The sequence below is a fragment of the Aedes aegypti genome, chromosome 1 (assembly GCF_002204515.2).
Source record: "Aedes aegypti strain LVP_AGWG chromosome 1, AaegL5.0 Primary Assembly, whole genome shotgun sequence".
Classification (NCBI taxonomy): domain Eukaryota; kingdom Metazoa; phylum Arthropoda; class Insecta; order Diptera; family Culicidae; genus Aedes; species Aedes aegypti.
This window is the reverse complement of record NC_035107.1, coordinates 261304570-261317940: the sequence shown is the minus strand read 5'-3', so window position 1 is coordinate 261317940 and position 13371 is coordinate 261304570. Positions and strand designations below refer to the sequence as shown.

Below are 13371 nucleotides of genomic sequence, written 5' to 3'. Positions count from 1 at the left end.
TACTAGATAATTCGAACACTCGATATTTAGAGTTCAATTTGTCGAAGCATTAATCTGCCATATATTCACAGACCATACGCGTGTGATTCAAAGTAAACAAGTCAAAGATTACTTTTCAATCATATTTGTGCTTATTCTGCGCGGCGTGTGAGGTGACACGAGTCGAATGAGGTGACAATTGTCGACTCGCTCCCATTTGATTAACATTAGTCGTCTCACGTCACTCGCGGTGAGAGCGACTCGTCTCGACTCACACGCCGCGCAGAATAAGCACGATTATCTGTGATTATCTATCACTTTATGATGCGGTCCAACTTTCAATGCTGAATAGCTCGAAATTTTGATTTTCGAGATATCTAATAATAATACGTTTTTGGAAATTATTCTATCTATTTATGACTACCTAGAACATTCATTCAAATCATACTCGTATTCAAAATCTCAGAATTTGATAAATGATTCGTATTTTTTCTGTTCGTCGTTTCAATTTAAACTTTATTCTGCCTTCTATATTGCTTCAATTAAGCTTAAGGCTGAATAAAATCGCCAGAATTAGATGTTCAACAGCTGAACAACAGTGAATGCAGGCTATGAACAGCTTTTGTTCAAACAAAGGCTGAATTGAATTAGCTATAAAAGCGTTTGAGCAGCTTCAAATTGTTACCTGGGAATGGTTTAGGATCACTAATTTTATTCGTTGTATATGATTATGAATTTTTACACATATCTGACAATACTGAACATTTTATGAATTTTATGAAAATAGTTGAAAAAACAGTATACGATTTTGATCTGATTCTGACTCTTTGACAATTGAGATTACTCATTTTATTCGTTTAAATAAGAAAGAATTTGAATGTTTATGATAATTAGCGAAAAAAACAAAAAATCCAAATATTTCAATAAAAAACTATGAAAAATCTGAAATGTATCACAAAACTTTCCGAAGCAATAAAAACAATGAAATCTTTTAGGTAAGATGAATCCAAAGTGATCAATAGATGTATACTATGTTCAATTTTGTAGCATGTCAGCAATTGTGCCATTTGGGAGCACCTCTAAATGCCGAGAAAAGAGGAATGTCGTATTTCCGACGATTTTTTTTACAATTTATCTGTAATTCGGATACGAAAATGATGTACTACAAAAATGTTCAGAAAAGGCAAAGGAACCCGACCAGACGGAACAAACAAGATTATAACAGAATGTGTTCCCCTGATATGATTTTTTTATATCACCAGTTTTTATAAAACATGTACCGTTAGTAGTTAAAATAACAAAAAATCTAACACAATTTTGATCAAATTAAACTAAAATATAACAAAACATGTTATAATAATGACAAAATAATTACAGAATGTATTGGAAGGATGTTACAAAATAACAGAATTATTGCAAACTATGTTACGGTTTATGACATCGGATGTTATTTGCAACCAACTTATAAATGCGATGTCAAAAATATAACAAATGTTGTTATAAATGTGTTACTAAAAATATAACATATTGAGAACAAAGCCATCTTGATATCAAAATTTTATCAACTTCTGTTATTTTTAACTGCTGCTGATAGAAATGTGTTATAATATTGTTATGTGGTTCTGGTCGGGTGATACTACTGTTGAGTTTTTATGATAAGGCATGAGGTTAAGAATTTGGTAGAAAAAAAACTGTAGAGAAATGTATGTTTTGCAGGTACTTTAATGAACAGAAACGAGGTTTTATGAGGTCAAAACCATCTCTAATCGGCTTACAGTGTTCTCAAAAGTTGTAAAATACTAATAATATGTTCAACTAGTGGTATTCATTTTAATTTTCGTTTTTACAAATTCTCGTTAGAATTTTTTGAAGATAAAAAATAGCCAAAAAACACAAATTCGACTTGAGGCACCTCCAAATTGGATGCAAATTTGTCAAATTTGTAGTTTGTTTTAGTATTGCAATTAGGACTAGAGGGTGACTGATTGAATCCCAGACATTTAGATTTTTGTGAAATGGTGCAATGTATAGTATAGAATACAAGCACCGCTTTGAAGAGAAAATATAAAAAAACATGGACAGCCTAAAATGTACTAATAAAATAATGGTGTTTGTTCAAAGGTTTTTTTTTTAGAAATTCCATTATTTTTTCTTCTAGAGTTTTTACAGAATTCACACTAAATTCAATTGGATATAATCATTGTGAAAAATTCCACCTAATAGTGCTCAAGTTGTTGAAAGATTCCTACAGGGATGTTTCTAGGGTTCGATTAGGAATTTTCCTTGTAACATTTCCAAACATAGCCTTAGATAAGGTTTCCCCATTAAATTGCTTCAGAGATTTTTCAAAGTAATTAGCTTGAACAATGTTTTGGATACTGTTCTAGTAGTTTTTTTAAAATTGTATTTATCCTTTGACCCTGTCGCACTTCGCTCGCGAAATGAAGTGCAAAAGTATCGTGTATCGACAGAGCCGTAGCGTGGCTTCGTGGTGCCCTTGGCAAACCTCAGAAATTCTTGTGGAAATTTTCAGTTCATGTGGCTAAAAACAAATCTTCAAGATCTACTGGATGTTTAAAACCAAATTTTAGAAAAATTCTTCTAAACATCGTCGAACCATTTGTTTTAGGTAAATTTTACAATTTTTGCTCGAATGAACAGAAAGAATTAAAGTGCTTATGCTTAAAAACGAATTTGAAAGCCATGAGCCTTAAAAAATTAAGAGTGTTTCACCAAAACATACCTAATAAATGTAATTGTAAGAATGTTTCATCAAAACATATCTAATAATTGTAATTGTAAAGGAAAAATTATGAAAATTTTCGAGTAGGGTGATTTAGGTTCTTCAAAAATTTAAATATGTTTCATTTTTCTGGAAATACTAAGCGAAATAAAAAAAAATCGAAGATTTCAAGGGAATTCGCGTAGATTCAGTCAAGATTTTCTCAAGATGTTTCATTGCGAAATGAATGCATGCTTGGAGCTAAATCATACATTTTGTCACTATTCAATGAACAATAGTTTACTTAAATATATCGAAGAATTTTCAACTAATTCTTTAGGAATTGTTGTTACAAATGAAATCAAAATCTTTCTGTACAGTCAGTAACCAGAAGATGCAAATATTTACAAATATTTCAAGACCTGTTTTTAAGAACGTTGTAATAAAATTTTACTCCGCGATGGGAGAGAAATTTTGTGAAGAATCATCAAATTTAATTTCCCCATATATATTTTCGACCATATATACCTAAAACCACAAAATGGATAAGAAACTTTTTGAAAGGTGGTCGAATCTTGAAAACGATGTTGTCCAAACAGGTACAACCGTACCTGAGAGAGAGGAGACAGCTCACTGACAACTGGCTTGTTTTCTTGGCTTCTTTGATTTCTTCTTCTCATGTTTGGGTTGTGCACAATGGTTCGGAGAGCACAAGCTAGGTCAAAACTATTTCACATCCCATTTGTTATCAATAAGATCACAAAATTTAAAAAAAATCATTAGCAATTTGAGTCTAATCGCCATTAATTAAATAACCAACGATTTTTTATGCGAGAGCACAGGAAAACGACCTGAATTTTCAATCACATCCAGTTTTAGTTTGGCCAAATTTTGACGGTTTTTCACGCTCTGCCGTTTGAATGTGCGGTTTTCCAGTGACAGTTGATGACAGGTTTCCTTGACTTTTGGGAGCTCGCAATTCGAGTGTACGAAGGTACGGTGCTGCCATCTGGGAAAAGTTTGCTCGATGCGTGAAGCGTCGAAAATTTTACCCGGCAAGGTATAGGAAGCGAAATTTCAAATGCTCATATAAAATTACCTACAGTAGTTATTTAAAATCTTTTCAGTATATGTTGATATACTTTTGATGGGCTACATTTTAGGCATATAATTTTGGGTTTTATATATTTTTCTCAATATGCTACTGATTCTATAGTTGACCAATAGTCTAACCCCGTACACTTAACAGAATTTAATTAAAAAGTGTTTTGAATTTTTTAGAAGCATTTGAAAATTGGCTTCCTATGCTTTGCCATGTAAAATAATCGGAGCTTCACGCATAGGGTCAACTGTGGTAATTACCTTCGTAGACGCGAATCAAAGCTAGCTGTCTCCTCTCTCTCAGAACCAGGTCCGTCACACTCGGGCTCAGATTGTGTACCACTTCTAGTACTGCATTTGGTCCCTCGGTAGTACAAAAGGTAGGAGTAGGCTTTGCTGACGAGTGGACGTGTTTTCGTTATATGATAGCTATTTTTATTCTCGGGAGATTTCGTTAAATGGTTAGTGAATTATGTGCTAGACTGGTAAATCTTTATAGCGCCATTCCGGAATATTGGCTGAACTCAAGGTGTCTAAATCATTCGCGGTATTCACCGTGAGAGTTTAATGATTAATAGTCTGGTGCTCGAATGTTTGGTTCCCGCGCCTAGCTGCGGCTAAACCGTGAAACCACCCAGGATAAAGTTCAATAGAGTAAATATTGTGTGTACTGAAGGTGAATAAACGGTAATTTAGACGAAATTCAAAATGGCTGCCAGATTTAAAATGATCACCACATTTTTTACAGGATTCAATGAAAGCTACATCCACTACATCCTTCCTCTGTATGATGCCATTAAGTATCACGTGTACCATGGGAAATATGGGATACATCACTTGGAACAATTCCTAAGATTTATAAAAAAAATTGATTTTTCGTAGACTGTTGAGCTAGCTGGCGTACGAGAGGTCCACCAATTGAGTAAACCGAAACGACTCTCCCCTAGTTTTAACCAAGGCGGGCTCAATTATCTACACTCAAAAATATCCAAACGTCATTGCTACGTAAAAAATCACGTAGATCATTCCAAATTCATTTTACCTCCACTTCACCAGACTAAGATAAAGATCACTAAACCATTCATAACCACCAAATAGTGACTCGGTCATTTTTACTGAGGTTACCTATCGCACTTACGTGAAATCCACGTAGGTGCCTAAGTTCATTTTGACATCTGCATATTGTACGGACACTCGATGTTGAGCTCAAATCCTAAGATGGCGCCCGCTTGATTTTTGAAGAACTTCAGAAGCAGCTGCTGCTTTAAACTCTGTGTAAGATTGATTTCAAGGTAAATATGCTTTAAATACCAAAATATCTCTGCATTACTTCATATTTTATTCATATATTTATATTAGGAATTAGTGTTCTTCCAAAGCCTATTAAAAATAAGATTGGTCTTTATTACAGTTAAATGTATCGCAAAACCATCTAGGTCTTATTGAAACGCTCCGTAAAGGCTACCGGAAAGTCCACGTAGCTCTTACGTGTAGCGCCGGTGAAATGGACGAAGTTTAATAGTTCATGCGTTCATTCTGAGCTACCTATGATTTACGTAAGAGCTACGTGAAAAGTGCGATGGAAAAAAATCACGTATGTTTTCACGTAACAATGATGTTTGGATTATTTTGAGTGTAATGTGTCCTATTATGCTCACTTTGTGGAGAAAACCAGACAGGGTAGGTGAGGAAGGGCTGGCCGTTTTGTTCACAAACATCTAAGTAGTAGTCGAGAGATTAACTCCTCATTGGTTGGAGAAACAGTGTTGTCAAGAATTATTCTAATCTGGTCGCCCCTGCTCCTTGTGTGCTCTACCCCTTTCTTTCTTTTTTGACATTTTCGTCCACACTGATGGCAGCTCAGTTAGCTTCAGTTCAGCATCATCCGAGCCAGGCATTTCACATCGTGCTCCGCGGAGCACTTGGTGCTCCGCGAAGCCTTTGCAGGTGCTCCGCGACAGTTTTGAAAATTTGTATCAATGTCTTGAAGTATCTAAACATATTGTTTAAAAATACTATTTTATTTTGACAGACCATGCCATATTTAAAATTTTCAAGAGCACTTATTTTATAGATTAGTAACTGGTTAGCTGCGACCAATCGATCGAATATTCATTCAAGATAATAAGTTAACTGTTTTGTTCTCTAGATTTGTGCTTTTGAAATTTAGTTCATTCATTCATCTTCACCTTATTATGTTTTCGACGTTCTGGTGAATGATGAAACACATTTTTTACGAGTTTTATATTTATCATTATTGAACGCATATATAGGGGAACTTACGTATTTTCGGCAGTCTAAGCCGATGCAAGACTTCTCTTTAAAAATATTTCGTCGGGGAACATTTTCTCACACATTTTTTGTGGGATAGTTTTAGCAGAAAATTTGGGGTTTCTTGAATTGGATAGAAAACAACTCTTATGGTGGTAAGCTCCATGGAAGTTAATACGCCAATCGCCTATTATCTTCGATTTGACTATAGTAAAATCGAGGATAATACGCAATTGGCGTATTAACTTCGATGGAGCTTACCACCATTAAAGTGGAAGAAATCCAATTTTCCCTGACAGAATACTTAGATACTTTTAGGATGTGAAATTTTTGTCGGGATACTTATCTTCGTCGAAAACAATCTGATATTTTATACCGTGATACAAAATTAAGAATATTTCACGAGGTTATTCAAAATTTTTGAATATTTCCGAGCGTGCTGAACAACCACAACAACCTGAAACTCGTTCAGTTGTTCGAGAGCATTTCTGCAATTTTCAAGCCATGAAGTTTGAAATATTCTACGATAAACCAAATATATTTTCATTTAGATGCCTCATTTTCACAGTTTAAGTCTGAAATGAAACTACTTGCTCAATCAAATAAAACAAATCATTTTAGAAGTTCAAAATAAAATCAAAATGAAGGTATAGGTGAATTGAGCACAATTCTGTAGTACTGAACATCCGCTTATGTTGAAAACTTGATCGATTAGTCACCAACAGCAAGTGACGACTCAATCAAGTTTTTAGCTTAAACAAAAGTTCTCCTAATTCGTGTCCTTATTTTTGTTGTTGTTTTGGATTCGATTCATCCTTCCCCTAATAAAATATTGGCATACATAAATATTACTTCACAGCAATTTAGAGTCGATTTAAGCGTGTAAAAAAGTCCAAATATCAAACGGACTGGTGATGACGAACAGGTGCTCCGCGCAACAATTTTATTTCAAAAAGTGCTCCGCGAGCCGAAAAGGCTGAAAACCGCTGGTCTACAACATCGATGTTAGTGAATCGATTCGAATTTGAACTGCCGAATCGATTCACCGATTTAATCGAATCCTTTGAATCGATGTTTTTGAATCGATTCGAATCGAATAACCATAAAAATAATGAAGTTTTAAATGCGACTAAATGCATTTGTATTCGATTTCAAGATCCTGAAATTAAATCAGTTTGGAAATTCAGTAGAACAGATTAAGACCAGCTCAAAATTCAGTTCCTTTTTCATCATCTCATTAAGAAAAAATCATCCAAGTTCAACAAAATGAATCGAATCTAAAAATCGAATGAAGAAAATCGATTCACCCGATTTCAGATGCCCGAAACATCGATTCAAAAAATCGATCAATTGGGATGAAAACATCGATTTTCGAAATATCGATTCACAATCGCCCAACGCTAGACACGAGTCGAATGAGGTGACAATTGTCGACTCGCTCCCATTTGGTTTACATTAGTCGTCTCACGTCACTCGAGGTGAGAGCGGGTCGTCTCGACTCACACGCCGCGCAGAATAAGCACAATATACTTGCGATCAGTGTCATTAAATAGGAAACAAAATGGGCTTCAACGGGAATTGCTTCAATGGTGAACCTGTTGCAAAACATGGTATTGTTACAATTAAACTTATTGCATTTTAATAATATTTTAATCAGACAGTCTTCACTGTCGTGTACATGAATCAATTTTTAATGACGAATCTGAAAATGAAATGATTTAACAACTTTCAAATCACCTACTGAACTGAACTGCGAAATTGAGTGGAAACAACTCAGATTTGATTAGAACCACGTTTTCGTGTAGATTTTTCTGGTCACCGCGCCCTCGAAATGTCAGAATGCAAAAACGAGTGTTCATTTTCGTCAGTCAGTTTGGGTATTCCAAAAATGGATCGAGATTTTTTAGTTTTCCTATCGTTTTAGATTAAATAATTTTCAAAATATGTTAAAAATTTGAAGAAAAGTGAAGTAACTTCTCTATTTTTATGTCGGTGACATGAAACGGGGCCCAAACGGCTGAAAAAAACGGTTCTTTTTCTGCGAGACGACAACGGATCGATGGTGCAGTGCTCGCGCAGCAGTAGTTCACGTTCATGCAGTCCAGTGTGTAGTTCAGTCTGACATCGTATCACAACTGTTTTGCTAGACGTGTGTGTAAATAGGAGGAAGCAACGGATCAAAAATGGACATTGCTTTCCCGTGACTAATCCAAAGCAGACGGTGACAAAGGTGGTGCTTTTTTGATGTGGCAATAAAACGTAGTGTTCCGGGAATGCACTCGGAATCTAATAAGGAACAAAGTAGAACTGCTTTCAGTTCAGTGGTGATTGTTTGAAGTGGCCATCAGACAGAAAAAGGGATGCAAGCTTCCCCCATAGTACGTATCCGTCAGTAGATGAACCAGACGGAAACGACGGACACGAAGTAAAGAAAATAAGAAGAATACTACCAACACTTCTGATAAGTTTGTGCATCACCCGCAACCTGTAGACTGGGTTGAAAACTAGGTTTAGGTCGGCAGGGAGAGACGCAATAACTATCATATCTAGTAACGACAGTGCTAGAAAGAAATTAGGCTAATACAACCATGAACGGATTAAGGTGAGTGCACTCGCGTATGGATGGAGTCCAAGGTGGAATTTCTTTAAAGAAAAACAAACGTCAGACTATTGGGTTCACGCTGAGTGTGCGGAGGTAGATTTTGTTATCGATCCGCTGTTTCGATTCTGACATTCTTTGTTGCACTAGTGGGAGGTCAGGTGGCTACATGCTAGACACAAACTATTTGCTCTACATTGAATTGAAAGTTTATTTATTTAGATGATTTGAATTTATCTACTCACTTCCAATAACATAAGATTGTTTTGGGCTTTTGTTAAGGTTTTAATTTCAATTTTCTGTATCTATTAAGCAAAAGTGTAAGACCAAACTAAGGAAAAATAGTTTTTTTTCATTAATAGATTTCTAAAATCCCATTTGAATTCGGGTCTTTTTTACTCCTTTCCAATGCTGAACATGATTTTTAATGCTTTCAGTTTACCTTAACTCTTTTTTTCCTATATTTTACACAGTTTTGGCGAACTGTGCTGCCTGTTCTGCTGTCCACCATTTCCTGGAAGAATTGCTGCGAAACTTGCATTCCTTCCGCCAGAACCAACGTACAATTTGACACCGATCGACGAGAGTAAGGCCAAATATTTGCTCAGCTTCAATGAACGTGCAGAGTGGCCATATTCGGAACGTGAAAAGGAAAATGTGGAAGGATTCTTCACGCGGACATCTCGCGGAAACAAGCTGTCCTGCATTTACGTGCGATGTTCTTCGAATGCCAAATATACGGTGCTGTTTTCGCACGGAAATGCCGTTGATTTGGGCCAGATGAGCAGCTTCTATTTAGGGTTGGGTTTGAGGATCAATTGTAACATATTTAGCTACGACTATTCGGGATATGGCATGAGCACCGGAAAGCCATCTGAGAAGAATCTTTACGCAGATATTGACGCAGCGTGGCATTCACTGCGAACTCGCTTCGGAGTGAGCCCAGAGAATATCATTTTGTACGGACAGAGTATCGGAACGGTTCCGACAGTGGACCTGGCGGCGCGGTACGAAGTTGGAGCCGTCATTTTGCACTCTCCGTTGATGTCCGGCATGAGGGTAGCGTTTCCTAACACGAAACGAACGTGGTTCTTCGATGTGTTTCCAAGGTATGTTGCGAAGTAGGTTGGATTAGGAGGGATTAAACTTAACGATAACTGATTACTTTCAGCATCGATAAGGTATCGAAGATTGGTTCACCGGTTCTAGTTATTCACGGAACTGAGGATGAAGTGATAGACTTTTCTCATGGATTGAGCATTTACGAGAAGTGTCCCAAGGCTGTCGAGCCTCTTTGGGTAGAGGTGAGTCATTGTCATAGAATTTATATCGCTTATTTTTGACTCCATAACTTCTATTGTTTTACACAGGGAGCAGGCCATAATGACGTCGAACTTTACAATCAATATCTGGACCGTTTGAAAAAGTTTATTTCGGTTGAGCTCAACAACTGACAATTAAAGAACGCCCCAGGCCAACCACCGCCTTTATCTACCGCAGCAGCAGCAGCATCATCATCGTCATCAAATACTGGCACCAAAAGTCCGAAAAGATCAACAGGAGCTAAACTTAGTACTGCCGAATCGAACAGTGCGCTGGAAAAAGCGACGGCTGGTCACGATGTCAAATCGTCGAAATCTGCTGGTGGAAGCGGTGCAATTGCATCGACGAATGAGAAGTTGTTATAGCATTCGTTACCGGGGCCTAGCGCCGCTTACGGTTGTAACTGCGGTAAGGCAAGAAATGCAAGATCCCATCACGGACACACCACCATCAGCAGCACGATTCGAAAGGAGCTGGCTTCCTACGAAAATCCCCATCAACCGTTGCCGGTTACGGTGAAGCCGACCAAGAGAAATGCCAGTACGGAAAGTTTGGACCTGTTGAATATGAACGCAATGGCAAAAGAGTGCACGTGTGCAGTTTATAGCCCGAATTCAATCGATGGTAATACGTGCAAGAAGTGTAATGCTGGACCCGTTGCTCGAACCCAGCGAGCACAGAAGAAGTGCAATTCTTCCAAGTATAAAGACGCGTCAACTTCACCAAAATCCAACAGTCCATTGCGTACGCTAGAGCCGAGAAGTCCACGTAGTCCTAAAAGTCCGAAAAGCCCCAGAGCGGAAGCTTCGACGGATACAAAGTTTGATTTCCCCGGTTCCCCTAGAACTGAAAGTCATTATAAGCGTCTATCAACGTTGAGCATTAACAATGGTGGTAATAAAAATATGGCCACCAGTCCCATGAAACAGCCCACTCCAAAGATGAGTCCTAACAAATTGACTCCGGTGAAAAGCGACAGAATCCTGGAGAAATCGAACTCACTTGGGGATAGCAAACCGCAAAAGATGCTGCGAACCACTCGAAGTTTATCACCGCGGCCACCAGTCAAGCATCAACATTCAATAATGGTTTCTGATGAAAATGACATTATTTCGGTGAAGCTTTCACCAAATGAGGAATTCGATGAAAGTAGGGAAAAATGTAAGGAGGGAAATTGCGAAGAAGCTGTACCAATCCATAAAAAAGCGTATAGCGAAACAACATCTCCAAATTTGTCAGACTGTGGTAGTTTACAGCTAGACGATAGTAATGTTAAAAATCCCAACAACCGAAGCACCAGCTGTTTGATATATGTGCCATCGGACCCATGGACTCGTATGTCATCAAGGAACTCACCAGCTCCTGCCAGCAAGAAAGAGCTCAAGGCGAGGAAGCTGGAAAGTAAGTCTTTCAGTAAGCCGAATTTAGAATATTTAGAGGACTCTGACCCGTGGGTCTGGCGTTCCAATATTACATTGGATGAACGAAGCATAAAGAAAAAGGGGTCGCTACCCCACCAGACCAAATCACTTAGCAGTGCTCTCAGTCGTGACGAACTGGATTCGCGGCAGTCACGCCTATGCCAGCAACGGTCCCTGACCAAATTTGATAAGACTTTAACCATTCCGGGAATTGATTTGCATTTTGATGCTCGCAAGAAAATTACCAGACCAAAGTTGCAGCGCTCCAAATCTCCGGCATTTTACGAGGAATTCTTCCAAACGGAAAAGGAAAGGCCGCTCAACAAAAACAAATCTATATCCTCGTTGAAGATCGAAAAGAACGCCAGTAACTCGAACATCAACGGTGCCAAATGTACTTGCTACGAGGCAACCTCCCTCAATCGCCAGCAATCCAACAACAGCAATCACCATAACTGTGACCACCAATCCGGGATCCATAAATCCACAACTAGCATTACCTCTCCCACCAGTAAAAAGCAACCCTCACCGAAGCTAAGTTTTCCTCAATCTCCCAAGCCAAAGCAAAATCAGAAGAAGCAGCATCAGCAACAAACGCAACCGGAACTGGTGAAGGCCTCGCTTACCGTACTGAATCCGAATCTACTGCAGCCGCGGCACAGTTTCTCCACCCCATCGCAAAAGGACGATGAACTGCAGCTGAACATCCGGCGGTTGAGCGAACAGATGAACAAGTACAGCTCGGGCAGCTACTTTGGTCAGACTACGCCCAGCTTCATGACCGATACGATTCCGTTGGACAAAAAGAAAGCCGGTGGCAGTGGAGGGTTAACGTCTAGTGGCCCGAATGTCAATGGCGGTTCCGCCGGCGTTAGCACCGGGTCAGGTGTCGAATCGAAGAAACGGGCCTCTTCGCACTCGAAGATCAACGATCCGATACTGGAGACGCGCTGCTAAGGTGCGGGGTTGGTCTTGCAATTCGCGGTTTCGTTTCCTGCGAAGAGATTTCGTTGCGGAAGATTCGGAAGCGACATACTCGTGGTAAGTTAGCTAGTCAAAATTGTACAAAGAAGGCGATCTACTTAGGTAACACGGAAAAGATGTTTTTTCCCTTCGATATCATGTTTGCATTGTGTGTTAGTAAGATAGTTATCATCAGCTCGTTTATCATCACTCACTGTAGTAAAGAAATACAATTGTTGAACTAATGTGGATAGTGCGACGCCAATGAATGTAGATGGTTGACAATTGATGGCGGGTAGAAGAAAGAGAGAGAGAGTTGAATGTAACTAATAATCAAAAGCCTATGGAATGAAGCTTCTGTGGTGCGATGTGATTGTACAATTTTAAAATTATGATGATATGTGCATGCGAAGGTGGTGCCAACCGGGAAAGATAGGTAGATGAAGAAATGTTTTAATTTGCCAAAATAATTTTGTATAGTTCTTGATGTAAGTTACATAAACATGTAAATGACGAATATGTACCAATATAGTGTATGAAATGAATCATTAACGCGAGTCATGAATTAAGGCTTTGGGGTTTGGTGTGAGACTGTTCAAAGAGAACACAAAAATTCAAATTTAATTTGTATGGACATTTCTTGAATGGCTTGTCATGACTTTGTCACATTCTTAGTAAGGATGTTGTGCCCATAAGCGCATGTCTGTGCCACGTTTGCTGGACTTCTTATTCATATTCTACCAACCAATAACTTTAAATTCATAAATCTTGATAATCCTTACCTGACTTGACCTAACTTGAGCCTAGCATCGGCAAGTTAGAAGGAGATCGTTGAACATCTTGCCCGAGCTTCCAGTCATGCTCTGAACAGTCGGTGAACGTTGATTGTCCTTCAGTCGTTCGTGGAGATCTTGCTGCATTGAAGACGTGTTATCACAGTGGTACTCTTTATCAGCGCCATTCAAGTGTACGTCGTAGTGCTGCTTCCACCT

General features: G+C 38.4%; 2 protein-coding genes across 2 annotated transcripts; both read left to right on the top strand.

Moving 5' to 3' along the window:
- The first annotated feature begins 7906 nt into the window (after positions 1 to 7906).
- Positions 7907 to 10524, top strand: LOC5576739 (protein ABHD17B). Its single transcript, XM_001656185.2, has 4 exons — positions 7907 to 8675; positions 9146 to 9781; positions 9844 to 9976; positions 10043 to 10524. Exons 1-4 carry the CDS (start codon positions 8662 to 8664, stop codon positions 10124 to 10126), a joined length of 867 nt encoding a protein of 288 aa, XP_001656235.1. The 5' UTR covers positions 7907 to 8661; the 3' UTR covers positions 10127 to 10524.
- Positions 10525 to 10539: 15 nt separating this feature from the next.
- Positions 10540 to 12927, top strand: LOC5576728. Its single transcript, XM_001656186.2, has one exon. The coding sequence runs from the start codon at positions 10562 to 10564 to the stop codon at positions 12371 to 12373; it is 1812 nt and encodes a 603-aa protein (XP_001656236.2). The 5' UTR covers positions 10540 to 10561; the 3' UTR covers positions 12374 to 12927.
- Positions 12928 to 13371: the final 444 nt, after the last annotated feature.